A 15,812-nucleotide genomic window follows, 5' to 3' on the forward strand; every position below is an offset into this window, starting at 1 on the left:
TAGAGAGTTCCTAATTATGCTTAGTGTAAGAGGTATACGGATACGTTGTTCTACAGATACTACAGATCCACACTTTGTGAAGAATGGTATTTCACTCTTTGGGAACTGTATCTTATAATCTTAAACTGCACTAAAATAAATAATATAAACTATCTGTTACATTGCTCAGAACAGGTCTGAATTCTAGCCTCTACTTTGGTTATAAGAGAAGTAATAAAAATCATGCTTTTGTATACAAACAAGGTATGGAAAGAAATAAATTGTGAATTAACAAGCAGTGCTCTTAGCAAAGGGTGGCTCTTTTTAGAACCTGGTACAGTATGGGCACAAGGTCTGTTTACTAATTGTTTTTCATGTTTATAAATTTTCTTAATTTTAAGAAGAATCCCTTTCACTGAAAGTCTGTGGTGTCTTCGGTTTTCTTCCATCTTTGCGCCACTAGACTTAATGCACCACTACCCCTCCCACCCCGTGCAGTGAGTCACATTTATACCTATGCTCAGACAAAGCAACTGGGAAATACATCACGGGATAATGTAGATACTCTGAAGCCAGGCAGACCAGGCTTCACGCACAGATCCACTTCCTCAGGGAAGTTACTAAGAGTAAAGACTGAAGTCGAAACAGAAGTGTTCTCCAGGGAGTGTGGCCTTCTGGTAATCTACTGGGGTAAGAAAAGGAGCAAGAAGGCATGGCCAGTTCTCAAGGGCCCCCCTAGGAAAGCGTACCCTGTATCTTAGCCAGCAACAAGTTAAGAAACAGCATAACATTTAAAGTTGATCAAAAGCCAAACAAAACCCAAACACCTGCTTTCTTCTAAGTTACCAAAAAAGATACAAGAAACACAGCTAGCAGAAATCGCAATATCTTGGATAAACTACATTTTAAATTGCTTTTGCTAATTAGGAAAGCAGTAACAGAAATGACCTAAATGTCATTGATATTAATTTTAAAAATATTTAATTTTTGCATTTAGAATTTAGTACATCCCTCAGAAAAGACTTGTAGCCACAAACAATGGTTTCACTGGATAACATTAATGTTAATCTTCTTGGCAATGACAGTGACAAGAGTGTGCTGAAACTAGTTTGTAATTATACATTGAAAGTGGAAAATAAAAACATCTAACATTTATTGAATGTGTCCTATGTCCCACATTTATTGTATGTGTCCTATGTCCCAGATAATGTGTTGAGTCAGCCTCTGACTGCACCATTTCATTTAATCTCATGAGATTATTATTTTTATTGGAAAATAAGGAATGAGTTAGTTGCAATGTAACAGGAATTATACAAATCAGCAAATCTACAGACAGAAGGCAGATTAGTGGTTGCCAAGGGTGGGATGGGTTACTGGGGGAGAGGCTAACAACGGGTAGGGAGTTTCTTTCTGGAATGATGAAAATTGGGGATGGTTTCACAATCCTGTGACTACACTGAAGCCATTCAGCTGTACAGTCTACACAGTGAGTTTTATGGTAGGTAAATTATATCTCAATATTTTTAAAAAACACAATGTACAGATTATGTAAAAAAGAGAAAACTGTGTGCTTCAGGTGTGTGGGAAAAGAATGCATAAAATGAACATGTTTGCCATGAGAAAACCATGAATTTATTGTTGATCCTCTTTCATTTACACTCTCACCCACTTTTCCCTCCTCCCATATTAATTTAGATCAAATGTGACTTCAATAAATATTTCAGCATGTTTTTAAAATAATTCTTTTTAAACATAAACATTATCAAAACTAAAAAAGCTAAAAATATTTCCTTAATATCAAATATGTTGTCAGTGTTCATGCTTCCATTTCCAACATCTTTTTTTTTCAGTAAAACTGTATTTTTTTTTAAATTGGAGTATAGTCGATTTACAATGTTGCGTTAGTTTCTGCTGTACAGCAAAGTGACTCAGTTATACATACACATATATCTACTCTTTTTTAGATTCTTTTCCCATACAGGCCATTACAGAGTATTGAGTAAGAGTTCCCTGCGCTATACGATAGGTCCTTATTAGTTTCAACATCTTTCAATAAAAGTTTACACATTAGCTACATCAAATAATCTATTAGTTCCACTTTTTTTTTTCCGAGGAGAACCCGCATCTGGAACCTTGTTTATTCGTCCTCAGCCTCTTGGCCGCTGCCCAGCCACCATCCGGGGACCCGGCTCAGTGCTCTCCCGTGTCGAGTCTCTGCTCGGCGGCTGCTGTTTTACGTGCCCTTCTCCCTCTGGAGCAGGTTCTCTCAAAGGTTTCTTAGAAAGGACATGGGAAGTAATTTTTTTTTTTTTTTTTTCAGTTCTTAAGGATCTGAAAATGTCTTTCTCTTTCCATTTAACTGAGAGCTTGTGTTTACAGAATTCCAGGCTGGAAATCATGTTTCCTCAGAATTTTGAATGAATTTCTCCAGTGCCTTGAGGTGTGCAGTGCTGCTGTCGAGAGGTCTGATGCAGCTCCCCTTTCCCTCCTGTGTCCTGCGTACGTGACTTGTATTTTTTCTCTTTGGAAACCTTTTAGGAGCCTCTTTTTCTCCTAAAAATTTACATCGATATTCCTGTTTCATTCATGTACAGACCTTCCTCCACTTACCATGGGGTTATGTTCCACTAAACCCACTGAAAGTGGAAAACACGTTTAGTACACCTGACCCCACAAGCGTCGTAGCCCAGCCCACCTTAAACGTGCTCAGAACACTTACGATAGCCTGCAGTTGGGCAAAATCATCTAACACGAAGCCTGTTTTATAACAGAGTGTTTACTGTCTCATGTAACTTGTTGAATTCTCTACTGAAAGTGAAAGCAGAATGGTTGTCAGTGTACCGACTGTTCACCCTCTGGTCGCGGGGTGACTCGGAGCCATGGCTCCACTGCCCAGCAGCACGGCAGGGGCCGGACCACGTATCGCCAGCCTGGGGGAAAAGAGCCAAATTCAAAATTCCAAGTACGGTTTCTACTGAATAGGTATCGCTTTCGTACCATCAAAAAGTCAAAAAATCTTAAGTCGACCCGTCGGAAGTCGGGACTGTCTCTGCTGGATCTTTGATCAGCCCTTTATTTTGAACTTGTCTTTTAGTTGCACAAAGCTTTCTTGCAATATTTCTTTGAAAATTTCTACTTCTTTTATTTTCAGAGACCAGAGACTATTAAGTTCTGAGCTTCCTAGATTAGAATGTCTGCTTCTTTTTTTTTTTTTTTTTTTTTTTTTTTTATTTATTTAATTTATTTATGGCTGTGTTGGGTCTTCGTTTCTGTGCGAGGGCCCTCTCCAGTTGCGGCAAGTGGGGACCACTCTTCATCGCGGTGCGCAGGCCTCTCATTATCGCGGCCCCTCTTGCTGCGGAGCACAGGCTCCAGACGCGCAGGCTCAGCAATTGTGGCTCACGGGCCCAGTTGCTCCGCGGCATGTGGGATCCTCCCAGACCAGGGCTCGAACCCGTGTCCCCTGCATTGGCAGGCAGATTCTCAACCACTGCGCCACCAGGGAAGCCCCTGTCTGCTTCTTTTTGTTCAATTTTTTTTTTTCTGTTTGAACTTTAATATCACGAGCTCATTCCATATTGTTAATTGAAGGCCCTAGAACTCTCGGCCCAGGTTTCCGTGATCTCTGCGTGTCAGCTTAGCCTTCTTGGCACTGGGCTTTGGTGGGCTTTCCCCGTTCCTTCTGGGCATCCGGAGCCCCTGCGTTTACACGTCTCAATTCTGGGTGCACAGACATGCTGACTTGACTCTCGGCCCCAAGTCCTCACCCTGAGAGAATCTAGGTGGTTTGGCTCAGGTAGGGCCCTGCACCTGGTCCAGGTGACTATGGCTGGGCCTCCCTGCATCTGTATGGTGTGTGTGGGGAAGGGGCAGTGACCGTCCTCAGAGAGGAGGGGTGAGGGCAGACTCTGGAGAGGTGGGTGGGAGTGGGCCCATCCTCCAAGGAAACCAGGTGGTCACCTGCATTACTGCACCTGAAATCACGTTTCCTCACCATATTCAGCATTCGACTCACAGGAGCCTTTCTATTTTTTTTTTTTTTAAATAAATTTATTTATTTATTTATTTATTCATTTTTGGCTGTGTTGGGTCTCGTTTCTGTGCGAGGGCTTTCTCTAGTTGTGGCAAGCGGGGGCCACTCTTCATCGCGGTGCGCGGGCCTTTCACTGTCGCGGCCTCTCTTGTTGTGGAGCACAGGCTCCAGACGCGCAGGCTCAGTAGTTGTGGCTCACGGGCCTAGTTGCTCCGCGGCATGTGGGATCCTCCCAGACCAGGGCTCGAACCCATGTCCCCTGCACCGGCAGGCAGACTCTCAACCACTGCGCCACCAGGGAAGCCCCAAAATATTTATTTATTTATTTTTGGCTGTGTTGGGTCTTCGTTTCTGTGCAAGGGCTTTCTCTAGTTGCGGCAAGCGGGGGCCACTCTTCATCGCGGTGCGCGGGCCTCTATCGCGGCCTCTCTTGTTGCGGAGCACAAGCTCCAGACGCGCAGGCTCAGTAGTTGTGGCTCACGGGCCTAGTTGCTCTGCGGCATGTGGGATCTTCCCAAACCAGGGCTCGAACCCATGTCCCCTGCATTGGCAGGCAGATTCTCAACCACTGCGCCACCAGGGAAGCCCTATTTTTTTATACAGTAACAACTTGAATGTCAGAACTTGATTCTATTCCCATGTAATCACATTTTGAACGCAGGAGAAAAACATTTCCCTCCTCTATATAACCAAATACGTAAACAACCAAATGCTTTTTAACACTCACGGGTGAAAATCAGCCCAAAGACACCACAAAGTTGTAGCAGGTTGTCCTCCTGGGCTTATGCCGAAGCCACAGCTGATTTTCAGACACCAAATCAAAACACAACAGTCTTGCACCAAGTGCCACCACCACGTTCCTATTTAGTCACACATGAGCATTTCTGTGTGCTCTGTTTACCAAACAGCAACTTTGTTGTATCTTCGTGGGACCTCTTGGATTCATCATTGGCTAACGTGGGGTAAAGGACCCGGCGCCGCTAGTGAGTACTCCGCTTCTGCCTAAAGGAATGTCATTCTCCACTTACGCTGTCTGGAGCATAAGCAGAGCTCGCTGCACAAGAAACCCTCACACCACCGAGGCCGGAACTTGAGAGGTGCCCACGGAAAGGCCAAGGTGGCCCGAGTTTCAGCTGGAAGGTGGGTGTCAGATGCGGCAGGCACCACCGACCCAAAGGGCGACCTGCGTTCCCTCCAAGCACCCAGGGTCTGAGGTCCCGACTGGTAAAGACAGCAGAGAAGGAACCCAAGATTCATTTCATAAAGCAACTCAAAGTGCCCAGGAGACCTCGGCTAATAGAAGATTAGCAGGCATAACAATGCAACACGTTTAATAGAAATATTAACCATGACATTTCCTCTCATTGCTGAAACCAGGGAAGGATACCCCTTTTGTAATCAAAGTAATAAATTTTTTTATCTTGCAAAAAGCCACTTTTGTTATTATGTCCATAGGTAGAGACTATATTTCAAAACAAGTTGTTATAGATTTCAAAGAGGCCTGGACTTGCAGAGCCAGTGAAATTTATTTAAATACTGTGACAGTTATAGCGCATACTGCTGGCATACTCATATTCACAGCTTATAAAGGAAAAAACTAAACTTAAACTTTTAAAGTCAGCTCTGAAATAGATGCATTTCATTAATACATTCACTAGTAGGTCTGTTCTTCTAAAACAGGAGGAAAGACAGACATTGAGATTTTTGTTTAAAGAACAAACTCAACATGTCAGCAGCAAATTTCAGTTAAATTAAATTGGAAACCAAAGTTCCCAGTCACCAAAGTACAAAGTCAGTTCACCAGCTGAGACTGAAGATCGGAGTATGAGCTGGAAGCTGAGAGAGCTTCCCAGAGCATACTGTGAGGCGACTTTTTCACAAAGAAACTCTGCAACTAGCATTCTCACGTTTATGATTTAAGGACACGTGTTTGATGGGCTCCATGGAATATTCAGAGGCGCCCAGGCAGGTGACCCGCACCTAGAGCTGCTCTCGGGGGCTGTGCGATCTCCCAGGGCCCCATGCAGCACGCAGCGACCTGTCCGCTGGGGCCGGGAGCACGCGGAGCCGCAGGCCGGCGCCCCGGTGAATGGTCATCTGGGGACGCGGCCCGGGTCCCGCCAGACTCCTGGCGCGGAAGCAGCTGAAGCACAGCAGGAGCCTGGGCAGGGCCCCAGGGCGCCCCCCCACCGCGGGAACGTGGCGACCAGGGCTTCTGATCTGATCCCAGAACAGGTTTTGAGGTAATACACTTCAGAGAAAAAAGAACAGCTCATTTGAAAGGAAATAACGAAATGAATCACATTTTAACTTAGTCTCGTAACGAACGGCAGCACATTCACTTTACATTCCTGTCATAAAGACGTCAGCGTTACTGATAAAGCATTTTCCTTCACACTTTAACTCACAAATTTTCTCTCATAATTTGTCACTAATAACAATCTATCTGGAAGTCTGACCTTGTGATAAGTGGTCTTCAAACATTATTTTAAAAGCCTAAATCCCAGCTGGTACAGGACCAAAATCTAGTTTAACTCCAGAATTCACAGTGCGGCCCCGACACAGGTGGCCTGAGGGTCCGGAGGAGGGAGTGGGGTGGCCTCGTGGCCCCTGGGTCTGGTGGCAGCGGGAGGGGCAGGGTCCCTGAGCCGCAGCCCCTCCCACACTCCACCTGCTGGAGTTAAACCCATCAGACACATGTATGGACACACACGGAGACGTGACTTACGTACACACGCTTCTGGACAAAAGAACGACAGCCATGTACGTGAACCTTTTTTGCCGAATGGATTCTATTTGGTTAATAAATAATGCTTTTCCCTTCGGTCTATCGAAGTCCAGACCAGCTGTGCAGATAGGACGCCCAGCCGGAGGAACGGGAAGCATTTTCCTCCTCACCTGTGGGGAGCAAAACAAACGTGTTAATCTTCTCACACAGCATTTCCATGCTACAGACCTGTCTGTCCTTACGCTTGCAGCACCTTCCTGTCTGTCTCAGACAGTCCCCGAACGCATCCCGAGCACAGCACGCAGCCCTGGGAGCCGTGGCTGGCTGGCAGCGCACGTGTACAGAAGCAAGGCTCAGTCTTGTCAGGCAGGGGCTGAGGTCCTGACGCTGCACAGAAAAATGCTGTGTGACTCACTTCCTGGGGGAGCAAAGCCGACGTATCACAAGTCATACGTCAAGTAGGAAAGACACACGCAGTCTGTGAACCTGCTGGGACCTGACACGCAGGGAGCAGGCGTGTGAACACGTGCACGGCCGGCAGAGCGCCAACCTTCCCCGCCCAGCAGTGCCCCCTGCACGCTGCTCGTGTAGGGACCAGGGTGGCGCTTTCTGTTGTCCTTCCTCACACAGAGGCTGGAAGTTTTCCCCTGTTCACATAAAAGTGCAACGGCCCCAGAGAAGGAGAGAGAAGACTCTAAGAGCAACCAGAGAAAGGAGACACACTGCCTCACTGCCTTCGAAGGAGTAACAGGCCCACAACGGCCTTCTCAGCAACGAATTCGCCCCGCTGGAAATTCTCCGCAATGCACTTCGGGTGTAAGGAGAGCTTTCTAGCGGAAGGTCCGAGAGGCAGGTAGGAATGTACGCTCCACGCACGGTCCTGGGCCCCGGCAGCCCCACTGGGACACTTCTCTCCCACGGCCCTGTGGGGAACGACTCCCGGGGGGTGGGTAGGGTGAGGACGTCTACCACGTGATAAAAAGTATGACACAAAAGGAAACTGTGTTCGCGGGCAGAATTCAACGCTAGGATCACAAATCCAATTTCAAAGAACTGGAAGATCGAACTGGACACTGCCCCGTTGCCCGCTGCGTGAAAATGACGCAAACACACCACGGCTGCCCTGAAACGTTAGAGCCAGCTTTTCAACCCTACTCACGGGGACACACACGGCAGAGCGCGTCCAACGGACAGAGTTTCAAAGCTCTGGTCTGCGCCCCAGGCGCGCGCACCTTGGGCGGCGGCGGCCAGCCTGGCCTTCTCCTCGGGGCTGAGCTGCAGCATCGTGCCCACGACGGGCAGTAGCCGTGCCCGCTCGCTCCCCGGCTTCAGGAGGACGAACTGCAGCAGCACGTTCTTCAGGTACTCCAGGTTGGCGGCCGACTGCTCTCGCGCCTGGTTCCTCTCCAGCCGCCGGATCTCACTCTTCAGAAGCTGGTGTCAGAGAAAGGAGTGCAGACGGGTTAACACGGCAGACTGGACGCACGCGGTCTTCTTCTCTCCCCCGAAACGCCCCCAAAATGGCAACAAAGGAGCGACCAGGCCGGGAGCAAAGAGCACATGAGAAACATCAAGAGGCCCTGGAAGTCGGGAAGCAGGCGCCGTGGGAGACGGGGCCCAGGGGCCCGGCCGCAGAGGGAGCACCGCGCACGGTGGGAAGCGCGGCCGAGACCGGGGACCGGGGCGGGGGGATAATGCGGGTCGGCGCCGCCTCCGCGCTCGGCAGAAGGGGTCCAGGGCTCAGGGCTCCGGGATGACAGGCTGTGGGCCACACCCACTGCCATCCCCACTCCCGCCCCCACCCGGCAGGCAGGCAGGGTGTCCACAGCCAGAGCCGCTACAACACGAACAGCACTTGACCAAACAAAAGTGGAGTCCAGGACAGAGAGAAAATCACAATGAATATCAATCAGAAACTAACAGAAAAGAGGGCACAGGACGATGTGAAAAAGATGCAGGATGGTGAATATTTGAGGAAGATTTCTGGGTTGAAACAAATAAAAATACATGGTTACATCTTATCATTTCAGGTTAGTCCATGAAAGTTGGCCAACTCTGTCCTCAAACATAGGGTCATTTAAAAAAGTGACACTAAGGTCTAAGAAATCATGGGACAATGTCAGTCCGTGGAAGCATAACATCTGAATAGTCACTCAGGTTCTGGGCTACTTAGTGATTTTTTTTAGCTGTGATAAAGCTTTGACAATGTGGGAAAATGTTATTTTATATATTTTATAGCGATGCATACTAAAATAGTTAGAGGTGGGATGTCATGATATATACAATTTACTGCAAACAACCGAATTAACTCAGCATTAAAAACATAATTTGACAAGGACAGCCTCTGGCCCTACACTGAGGTAGGACCATCTATTTGGAGAAGCAAGTCCAGGGCAGAAGCAGGCGCTTTTCAGACAGACACAAGTTTGAACTTTCTCCACCCTGATCAGCTTGTTCTCACCCAGAGATGATGAGGATTAAATATGATAACATAATGTAAAGTGCAGGGCCTGGCTTGTGAGAAGAGGTCAACGAACAACACGACTGTATTACAGAGAGTTCGGGTGCAAACAGCTGCGTAATCCTCAATCGCCTGGTTCCTACACGCTTACAGAGTCAACTTTAAACAGGAAAACCTCCCATGCCACTTTGCCACTAATTGGAAGTGCTCCACGGTCCATGTCTGGAATTTAGGGACTCACATCCGTTCAAGTTTTACTCAAGCAAACGTGGAACAAGGACTTGTGAACAGCTGTCTCATCTCTAAATCTTTTCTGGCTTCTTAGAAAAAGTAGGAATTAAAATAGTCTTTACATAAAAGATATAAAAGCCAAGAATATTTCTCCACTTCAGGAACGTAACATTGTAAGGGATCAAGGTGTGATGGACGCATGAGTGTGTGTATGTGTGGAGGGCTTCCTGGAGGTGGCATCCCGCCCTCACCTTAATCTGCTCCATGAGGATGGCGTTGGTGGCTTCTGTTTCCCGAAGCAGCCCGTTTAAGTGGTCGGCACTTTTTGTGGTGGAACTGAGCTTTTGAACCAATTCTTCTTTGGTGAATTCAGCGTGCCAGGAAGGAGGCTCTGCAAGGAATTGCCCCAACAATTAATTTCCAAAATGAGGGGTCACAGGAGAAGATTCTAAATAAGAAAATACCCAAGTATTGACACTTCGCTCTGCTCTCTGTCCCCCATGGCCCAGTTAAAAGGCTGCACGTGACAGAGGTAAGACAGACTCTGCCGTGGAGCGGGCCGCCTGCCTGGACACAGGCTCGACGAGCTCGTTCTGGAAGCTGTTGGGCCAGCGTGCAGGCACCAACTTACTGGTTTCATCCTCCTACATCTGTTAACGTCCCAAGAGCGGGTGTCACTTTACTTATAAAGAAGGAAGTACCAGCAGTTACTGATCACTTAAATCATGGTCTCTCACAAGGATTTTCTGCCAGGGAAGGAGCGGTATTATTACTCACATCTAATAAACGAGGGAAGAGGCTCAAAGTCAACTAGTAATTCTGGCAAAAATGGCAAAGCCAAGTCTGATTGTGGAGCTGTGGCCACAGCGTATCAGGACTAACTCTTCCTGGGTGACAAGGACCAACCACAGCCTAGGACTGAGGACACAACTGGTCCTCCTCACTCCAGATCCGGGAGCCTCCGAGATGACGAACAGAGTTATCTGAACTAGGAACATTCATGTGCATTATAGGTAAGAAGAAAACAGTCCAAAACTTTACTACAGTTAATAAGGCAAGTTTAGCATGACCACTTCATCAAGAGGAACAAACGGAAACTGTCAGTTTCTTAGAAGGGTGAGGGAAATTTATCCTATTTCTAACACCACCACAGAACTTCCAACCACCTATTTCTGGCTCAAGCTGTGGGCAGAACTTTTTATTTTGTTTAAAAAAAAAAAAATTTGTGTTTTTTGGTTTCATTCTGCAGGAAAGTTTTCCATTTGAAAAAGGGTGGAGGGCTTCCCTGGTGGCGCAGTGGTTGAGAATCTGCCTGCAATGCAGGGGACACGGGTTCGAGCCCTGGTCTGGGAAGATCCCATATGCCGCGGAGCGACTAGGCCCGTGAGCCACAATTGCTGAGCCTGCACGTCTAGGGCCTGTGCTCTGCAACAAGAGAGGCCGCGATAGTGAGAGGCCCGTGCACTGCGATGAAGAGAGGCCCCCACTTGCCGCAACTAGAGAAAGCCCTCACACAGAAACGAAGACCCAACACAGCCATAAATAAATAAATAAATAAATAAATAAATAAATAAATAAATAAAAAGAAAAAGGGTGGAATACTGAAAAAAAATGTTATTAGAGGAGCTCAAAAAAGCATTTATAAATCAGAGTAATATTAGCTGGATAGGACGGCAGAATTAACTAAAGGCACAATGGAGCAGGAAGCGTACCGAGTCTGGCTTCGGGAGAACGGAGCAGCTGCTCTAAGGACTGCGCGTGGATGCCGGCGGAAGATACGGACTCGGTGTCCGTGGTCTCCATCCCCTCCCCCTCCTCCCGGGTCGTGGCCGGCACATCCAGAAGCGGGAGGTCTGTGCTTCTCCTTTCTCGAAGGCTCCTCAAAGGTTGCTGGGAAGAAGCTGGGCCTGTTACATGTTATTTTTTTAAAGAGTAAGAGATTGTCCAAAATTATGGATTCAGCATCAACAGAGATACACAGTAAAGTTAAAATGAGTCTAGGGATGACAAATGATATGGTAGGGAATCTGAAAAACCAGAAGACAAGCAAACGGTGTAGAAAGAAAGAACTTCTGAAACAGCTCTGACAATTTAGTTATTGAACTTTTAACCACTTAAGTCAATTCAGCAAAAGTGGTACTTGCTACCAGAGTTAAGATAAACCATTAGATGACACAATGCAGAGGCCTGGCCAGCTGCTAAACAAGGGCAAGACCCCTTCAACCAGATTCTGAGGATTGGGTGTTTATGGCACTGCAAACTCTGGGACACCACCCTGTTGTTGAGATCAGCTCCGAGGATGCTCTCGCTGACCACTGGCCTCACACTCCGACCCTGCTGGTTCCTGCCACTGCCCGCTCCTTTTGCGGCATCCAGTAAAGAAGAGCCCCGAATCCAGGGCAGGCTGACTCATCACGGTGCCCGGGCCGGGCTCCCCTGCTTGCTGGTAAGCAGCACTGACTGGAACTGGGAGATTTATAAGGTACTTCCGAGCACGTTACTTTATTAATCGCGAGAAACCGCAAGGTCAGAGAAATTAAATGGCTTGGTCCAAGATTTCAGAGCTGCGTTAGGGACCAGAATTCTGACCAGATCTTTTCAAGTTTCCTTTATTCTCCTTTCCATGAAGTTCCCTCTCCCGCCCCCCTTTTCAAACACTAGCCCTTCGGCTGCCTTTGCTGAAGCACCTCCCTGAAAGTTTGCTGACTGCTTATGCTACTGCCAATTCCTGATTCCAGTGTCCCCCTGGCTGGTTACTTTCCTCTGATGACTCCTGCCATAGGTTTCGATCCTGAGGAGTGACCACAGCTGCCAATGCCCTGGTGACAAGGAATCAGTAACACGTATAAAGTGGATAGTTAATACTGAAGTGTGGCCTCAACTTGGCTGACGGGTTCCCATCTCTTCCAGGAAGCAGAACGGAAGTCGTGTGTGTGGTTAAACTCAAACTCCACTAATTAGAAACTTGAAAGGGAAGAAGCTGTGTTTGGCCAAATGATCCTACAAGTTCAGCGCTTTCTGGAATTCCTGATTAAAAGACAGACGTATTTGAAGACTAGCAGTTAAGAACACTAAATGAATGCAGTGGACACTGGAATCTGGACACAGGTCTTGAGACCGACAGAGTGTCCGTGAGTCGGAGGAAAACACAATTACGTGAAGGTCGGTATCCTGAGGGGTGCAGAGGCTGCTGTAAGTACTACAGGAGGGTTCAATGTCCAAGTCTCCTCTCAGTAAGCGGATACAGTATTCACTGACCGCAGCACTGACGCTGGTGGTCACCCAGTAAGTCACCTACTTCCTCAGGACTGTGGGAGCGCAGACACACAGGACAGGACAAGGATGGCAGTGTCCGAGCATACATACATACTTCTTGTGGACGGCTCGCTCCGGAGCTGGAAGAGCTGGGCCTCCAGCCTGGTCAGCTGCTGCTGCAGCGTCTCCACCGTCCGCCGGTGCTCCTCCTGCAGCTGCAGCACCTGGTCTCGGAAGCTGCCACGCAGGGCCTCGTGCTGGGCCGAGAGCTGACTCACGGTCTGCGCGTGCTCCGACTTCATCGCGGAGTTCTCCGACTGCACGGCGCACAGCCTGGGGAGAGGGCCGCACTGTGTGAGAGCTTCCACCCCAGACATGGCCTTGGCCTGAGACGTGGACCGCACGTGCACCTGGGGAACTGAGGCAGGACACAGACGGGCCCCTGGTCTGAGCCAACTGGAGCTTGTGTCCCCCTGACACTTCAACGAAAAGGTTAATGGCAGAGCAGAGAGAAACTAAGCTGCTGGGGTAAAAAGATACGACGACCGCATCTACCATTCTTGAGGTGAAGGAGACCTCCCCGACTGCACGTGCAGAAGAGCTTCTCAGGAGGGTCAAAAAGGGAGGGGGCGCTATCCCATAATACGTGCTGTCCATCTCCCAGAGACCCTCACGCTGAAGTCCATCTTGGCTAAAAGATGCACACGCATATTGGGCAGGGCCCTGGGTCAGATCAGATGTGGGAAATGAAGCAAGATGCTTGGCCAGAGGACAAGACAGACCCGGAAGATGGCCCCTAGATGAGCAATGTAAATCATCCCTTTAGTGCACTCCTCATCAGCAAGGATGCCCACGCCCTTCTCGGGGTGTATAGCTCTGCTCTGCTTCTGTCGTAAATAAACCGCTTCTCCGTGTGCTCCCCCTACGTGTGCTGGGCTTCTGATAAGCTCTGTGCCTGTATTACAGCCTTGGTCTTTCTGTAAAACTCTTTTGTTTTCAAAGAACATAAGAGCCAGGCCTCTGCTTCCAGCCTCCAGCCCCTGGGGGACTAGCGGTTAGGGTTCCTGGTTTTCACCCAGGCAGCCCAGGTTCAATTCCTGGGCAGGGAACTAAGATCTCTCTTCAAGCTGCTGCTCACTGCTGACACACGAGCTCAAAACCACCCCGGCCATCATCCAGTTCAGACAAGGGGCCTGAGCTGGGGAAGTACAGCGTGTGTTCAGATGAGGAGCCTCCTTCATAGTTTATCAGAACACAGGGCTACACGTGGAGCATGCAATAATTGCACTTCAGTTGTGTTAGCACTATAGTTGCAACGACCCTTCTAGAGTAAAGAATAAGTGCTGGAAACTTCTGACGTAAATAGCAAGTGACCATCACCGTGTAAGCTAATCTCATGGAAAACCTGGCGCCAGGCAGTCAGAAGACTGGTGGGTCTTCCTGGAACTGTGAGTTACATGATTAACACAGGTAAGTCACACTATGGAAAGGTCAAAAGCCAAGCAAACCAAGTGCTTCCAACTCGTAAGACGAGCACACCTGAGCTCTGCAGAGCATCCCCACACCCTGGACAGAAGGTGCTCCGTGAACCCAACTGCTGTATCCCGGGAGCTCAAACTTTCTCGTTCACGGTAATCCGTCTATTCTGCCGACACCCCAGCGACCCCTGGGAGCGCTGACTGACACGAGTGTGGCGAGGCGACAGGCCGAGGATGCAGCTGCACACGGAGCGCAGGCAGCAGCTTTCGGAATGTCTTCCTCTAGAGAGAAAGAAAAGTGCTTGTCCTCTGACACCTGGCTGGAAAGAGGCATCTGGCCATGAAGGCCACAGGAGCCAGAACACTGGGTGAGCAGATAACATTACTCTTAGAAAAGCGAAGTACAGAAACAATCAAAAGGGGGAGCTCTAAGGTAGAAGCAGCAAGTCACCAAGCCTGTGGAAACACCTATTTCCAACCATCAGCCTGCATCCTCCCCCGGAGCACCACGCCGGGAGCTCCAGCAAGCACATGCTCTGCTGCCCGGCACCCACGGGCCTGCTGGCGCCACCAGCCTTACTTCTCTCGGAGCCCGGTCTCCTTGGACACGGTCTCCTGCAGCATCCTGCTGTGCCTTTCTAGCAGGGCGTCGTGTTCAGACTGCAAGGTCTGCAGTTCAGAGACGTTGATCTGTAAGTTATTTTGGGTGTCTTGTAATTTGATCTTTAGTTGGTCAATCAGCATTTCCAGATGTTCTCTGAAACAGAAATAGTTAAAAAAAATTTTTTGAAAGATGTAAAACTGATTTTGTGATTTCAAATAAATTTTACTTTAATCATATAACCTTTCAATGTCATACTCTTTGCAATTATGGATGATTCTAAAGGAAATATAATAATCACAAGAATTCAGAGAATAGGATTAAATGTGAAATAAAAGACGCTATAATCTGACTTCAGATCGCAGACACTACACGCTTACAAAAGTCTCTGAATTTACAAATTTCACATTCAAATGGAGTAGACCAATAAATGGCATCAAAATAGTCTATTTTATATTACAGGACTATGTCATTAGTTGAAAAAAAAAGAAATGCAGTTCTAAGCTCACCATCCTGGGAACAGCATGTTACACCAAGTTACAGTGAAAGGAAGTCTTTGGAGAAAAACAGCTAAAACCTGCAACTCTGTCACAAGTGGTATAACACACTATTAATTTATTTTTAAAAAAACTATTTAATATATAAGAAAGAAGAAGGAACTTAAAACATTTATATTAAAATAATTTTAACACAAAATTCTGGCATGATCAAAATCGACTCTTGTAAGTGGTGATATTTTTATAGTAAGTGTGTCAATATTCAACTTCGGCTTTAAAATGAGCTATTGAAAGAAAAAATATCTCATCATTTTTTAGCCTACAGTTCCCTTGTTTATTAAATACTTAAAAAGTAACATAAGCATAAACACACAAATACTGCAGGATATTTAGTCCTACTGAGAACAGTAAGAGCCAGATATAAAATTGCTCTGAACAGCGGGTCTCTACGTACAAAAACAAAACACACATGCTGTAGAATGCCCTACCTATCTCTCATTCCTAGTATATTTTTGAATAACTCACAAAAGTGATCTGTATGCTAGTTTT

At 47.4% G+C, this 15,812-nt stretch overlaps 1 protein-coding gene across 14 annotated transcripts in view; it reads right to left on the minus strand.

The window, feature by feature from the left end:
• The window catches only part of GCC2 (GRIP and coiled-coil domain containing 2), a 62,965-nt gene that overhangs the window by 22,262 nt on the left and 24,891 nt on the right, over positions 1 to 15,812 (minus strand). For 3 of the 14 annotated variants that reach the window (XR_014253919.1, XR_014253920.1, XR_014253921.1), the window contains exons 18-23: positions 14,746 to 14,922; positions 12,803 to 13,020; positions 11,145 to 11,339; positions 9,684 to 9,823; positions 7,900 to 8,174; positions 6,741 to 6,910 (exon numbers count right to left, since the gene is read on the minus strand). Coding sequence is in view for 7 of the 14 variants with exons in the window: in XM_082426465.1 (XP_082282591.1) it covers positions 6,907 to 6,910; positions 7,900 to 8,174; positions 9,684 to 9,823; positions 11,145 to 11,339; positions 12,803 to 13,020; positions 14,746 to 14,922 (1,009 nt within the window). In the remaining 7 variants the exon portion in view is untranslated. Of the gene's footprint in view, positions 1 to 1,851; positions 6,911 to 7,899; positions 8,175 to 9,683; positions 9,824 to 11,144; positions 11,340 to 12,798; positions 13,021 to 14,745; positions 14,923 to 15,812 lie in introns of those variants that run through there. The other 11 variants (XM_082426465.1, XM_082426466.1, XM_082426468.1 and 8 more) reach the window with 9 other exon arrangements.

Source organism: Balaenoptera physalus (assembly GCF_965194825.1).
Source record: "Balaenoptera physalus genome assembly, chromosome: 15".
Taxonomy (NCBI): domain Eukaryota; kingdom Metazoa; phylum Chordata; class Mammalia; order Artiodactyla; family Balaenopteridae; genus Balaenoptera; species Balaenoptera physalus.